Below are 3541 nucleotides of genomic sequence, written 5' to 3' on the forward strand. Positions count from 1 at the left end.
AGCCTTGGAAGATTTTTAATATAGAAATAAGAGTTGTTCCAAGACTTTAAAGTCAGACATTACTATACCTCTAGAGCAAGAGCCGTTTTGTCGTAGGCACAAGGCACTCGTTTCTGGATGGCCTTTGCGATGACTGGGCCATTCTGCATGGAGGGCAGGGGTGTGATGACCGCGCCTGGCGTGCCCGGCGAAGACGTTTGGGGTTGAGCGTAGGCGTGGGCAGGCTCTGGGATCCCATAGCTGTTGGAGTTACGAGATCCGTGGGTAGGCTGGCCGGGATGGGGAGGCGGTCGCACCAATTTCTCCACGTACGGGACGGGGATCATCCCGACGCGGCCCTCTCGGTTTTTGGCGCTCCACCACTGTTCCTCCGGCTTATCGAGGATGATGAGAACTTCCCCCTTTTTGAACGGGAGGTCTTCTGCGTCGCTTCCTGTGAAGTCATATAATGTCCGCACGTACTCCTGGTTCTCCTCAGGACCAACCATGGTCTGGATGGCGCCGGTGATCGTGCTTGGGTACCTTGGCAAGACAACGCAGTCAAAAAGAGATGCCAATTAGTCACTAGGATGTCTTTGTGCATTTAGGGCTAATAACTTTTTTTTTTTAATTGTTTAAAAAAAGATAAGTAAACATTCCTTCAAAGGAATTTTGGCATTATAGCACAGTAACACCTTCCCTATGTGCTGCTACAGTTTTATTCCCAAGACTTTCAAGATCAACTAGGGCATTTTGAAATGTATCCAAACAACATTTTTCTGACTTTATTCAGAATAAGTCGACAGAGTACTGCCCCTCCTGAACGTGTTGCTGTGTACTGTCTGTCAGCTGGCTGAAAGAAGCCTGCTACATGCCTTCCCCACTTACAAAAGAATGCATTCACAATTAACTAGCTTATACCTGTAAAGTTGACCATATTCAATATCAGCCACAATGGATCTTAGCTCAAGATTACTCCACATAATGTGTTTTTTTTTTTTTAGTGCATTTCTAATTGAAAACTTAGAAAATAAACAAAAGCCCAATACCACAGAGCTGCTCCTCCCCAACCTGTTGTTGTGCACTGCCATAGGCATGGTGTGAAAACTAAAGGCGTGTAACACCCATCAATCTTAAGGCAGCTTTTACATTTTGTAGCTGCTGCTTTTCTCCCTTGGACATATAAATGTAGTAGATGCATTTTTGTGTAAATATTTTTGACTCAATGTCACCATACTTACCCAGGTCTAGTTGAATGGAGCTGGATTTGAAGTTACACAAACAAACATTGCACTGGCTTAAAATAAAAACTTGTTTTAACGTGAAGTCCAAAATAAATTGAAATCAGTCTCCTAGGAGATGTTTACTTCCATCAAAGGTGTCTTTGTGAAGCAGAACGCTCAAGTCAAACAGTAGTCGGAATGATTCCAATGCAAATTAAGCAAACTCTGCTTTATGACACAGCTCCCTGAAAGTAGGCTGCTTGTTATATAAACTAACTGTCTGGTTAATAGTTAGTAAAGGAGGTATTGCGTGACTTCCTTACCTGGGGGCAGGCTCTATTAGCGTAGTCGTATCCAGATAGTGGATTTTGTAGAACTCCAGGAGAGCCGGGAGGTTCTCAAACTCCTGATCGCCTATCTTAAACTTCTTGCTGGGTAATGAGTTAATGATATAGTGAGACACTTTGGAGTTTTCAGACACCGACAGGACATAGTCGCCGGGACAGGTAGACGAGTCTCGAACCAAAAACATGCCATGCCTCTGTCCTTGTAACCTGTTCTGTGCCTCCTGTCGGGAAACGGGTCCAAAATACCAGGCGGACCGATCACACGAGTCAAACCGAGCCGATGACATGTCTGCTCCCCAAAAAATAAGTTAGTAGATGTATATAAATGAAGAAATTTACTGATAAGAGTTCAGCGTTGATCCAAAGTGAATGATTCAGTAGGTGCAGGGCAGGGCATTCGTCGCCCCTGTGCGGTTTTCGAGTAATTTCTGCAGAACCACTGAAGGTTTCTTCGACCTGATTAAAACAAAATTAACAAAAAATGATTAAAAAAAAACAGCCTGTGGTTCTTTAGGGACAGGTTAAGACTGACTTGATCCAACTTTGGACCATATTGGCTCAGCTTTGAGTGGCTGAGAATCGAGAAAATGATTAACTTACGAAAGAAAAACGCCGAGGAAGGCCGAAGCAAGAAATGATCAATTAAGCTTCCTCCTTTTCGTTCCGCCTTCCGAGAAAAAAAAAAAAACACCAGGCTTCAAATAATTATCTCCTCCGGTCAGTGTCAGTTAATATAAAAGCGGAAAAGGTGGTCTCAGTTTTCCAACTGAGAAATCATCATAGCTGTGAATAAAAAAGGCCAACAATTAGCCGCAGGTGGGAAAACACAGATAGTTACTTTATATCCTCTCGACTTAACGGTAAGGCACGGAAACAGGTCTGTGAGTTCCCTCTCTCGGGTTCGAGCAGACTTCAGAGGCAGCGCAAGAAAAAAATGGCGGCCCGCAACACGTCTTCACACAAAAAGTGACTTCAGAGCAGCCGTCTGTCCGCTGCTGGTGCATCTCAGGAGCTGCACTCCCTTACCGCAAGCGAAGTATCCCGACCAGACGAGTATTTGTCCTGAACTTGCCGTTGTTTTTTATTTTATCCTCCGCTCGCTCGAGAAACCAGAAGTGCGAGTGTAAGAGAAAAAAAATGGCGACGGGAGGGCTGGTCCCGCTTTCTATCAGCACGTCACTCGATGACTGGAGGGGGAGGCGGGCGGAGGAAGTGAGGACTGGCTGAGAAAATGGGGGGTGGGCAGCTGGGTGACTGAGCACGGGTGGGGGTGGGGATACGTTCATGGATACGGCTTCATGTTACTCTAATTTCCAAAATGCTGCATTGAAAAATGAAATAGCCTGAAAAGTGTTATAATCGCAAGCTGCTATATCACTCACCAATGCATAACAAGAGTGTGCAAATTCCAGGCTAGCCTCTAAAAGCAGCTTCTTTTGTATTTTTTTTTTATTCCTTTATTTAACCAGGTAAACCCCATTGAGATCTAGATCTCATTTTCAAGGGGGACCTGGGCAGAAGTCTGCAGTACATAGCAACCTGGTTACAAAACAAAATTGATTAATACATATACACAATTATAAAACAGAATAAAACAATTTAAAAACAGTGACACTGTTTAAAAGATTTATGTCTTTTATTTTAAATGCTATCAACTAAAATTGTAAGCTGACAACAGTAGCATTAAAAAAACATTACAAGAACAATAACATAAAAATGCTGATAATAAATCATTAAAAAGTCGAAGTAAAACACAGTTCATGTGTCCAAAAAAATACTTTTTCCGGACACTGATTTAACATTTCTAGTGGATGAAATACACTGAAATAAACGAAGGTGCAATCAGGATCAAATTAAACACAGCATCTGCATGAAATAAAGCTGTACAAATTAGTTGGAAAAATTTTAAGGAAAGGCATGTCCAAATGAGATAAAAGTATTTCTTTTCAATTTATAAATCATAAATAAACTGATAAGCTATGTGATGTGATT

General features: G+C 42.4%; 1 protein-coding gene across 2 annotated transcripts; it reads right to left on the bottom strand.

Annotated features, from left to right (window-relative positions):
* Nucleotides 1-34: 34 nt before the first annotated feature.
* Nucleotides 35-2717, bottom strand: LOC106943390 (crk-like protein). Of its 2 annotated transcripts, XM_015026705.1 has the most exons (3): nt 2150-2717; nt 1526-2005; nt 35-522 (listed from the first exon to the last, which is right to left on the bottom strand). In XM_015026705.1, the coding sequence occupies exons 2-3, from the start codon at nt 1834-1836 to the stop codon at nt 63-65; spliced, it is 771 nt and encodes a 256-aa protein (XP_014882191.1). In that variant the 5' UTR covers nt 1837-2005; nt 2150-2717; the 3' UTR covers nt 35-62. The 2 variants fall into 2 exon arrangements, with proteins under 2 accessions (XP_014882191.1, XP_014882190.1); XM_015026704.1 differs by having other exon boundaries at nt 1526-2717.
* Nucleotides 2718-3541: the final 824 nt, after the last annotated feature.

Source organism: Poecilia latipinna, unplaced genomic scaffold (genome assembly GCF_001443285.1).
Source record: "Poecilia latipinna isolate Pla-1442-1.1 unplaced genomic scaffold, P_latipinna-1.0 Scaffold5249, whole genome shotgun sequence".
Taxonomy (NCBI): domain Eukaryota; kingdom Metazoa; phylum Chordata; class Actinopteri; order Cyprinodontiformes; family Poeciliidae; genus Poecilia; species Poecilia latipinna.

Excerpts from the sequence above, each read along its gene's own strand:
- LOC106943390 (XM_015026705.1), bottom strand. The coding sequence starts at position 1,836 with ATGTCATCGGCTCGGTTTGACTCGTGTGATCGGTCCGCCTGGTATTTT. Across the intron at positions 523-1,525 it reads CTAATAGAGCCTGCCCCCAG|GTACCCAAGCACGATCACCG; the intron begins GTAAGGAAGTCA and ends TGTCTTGCCAAG.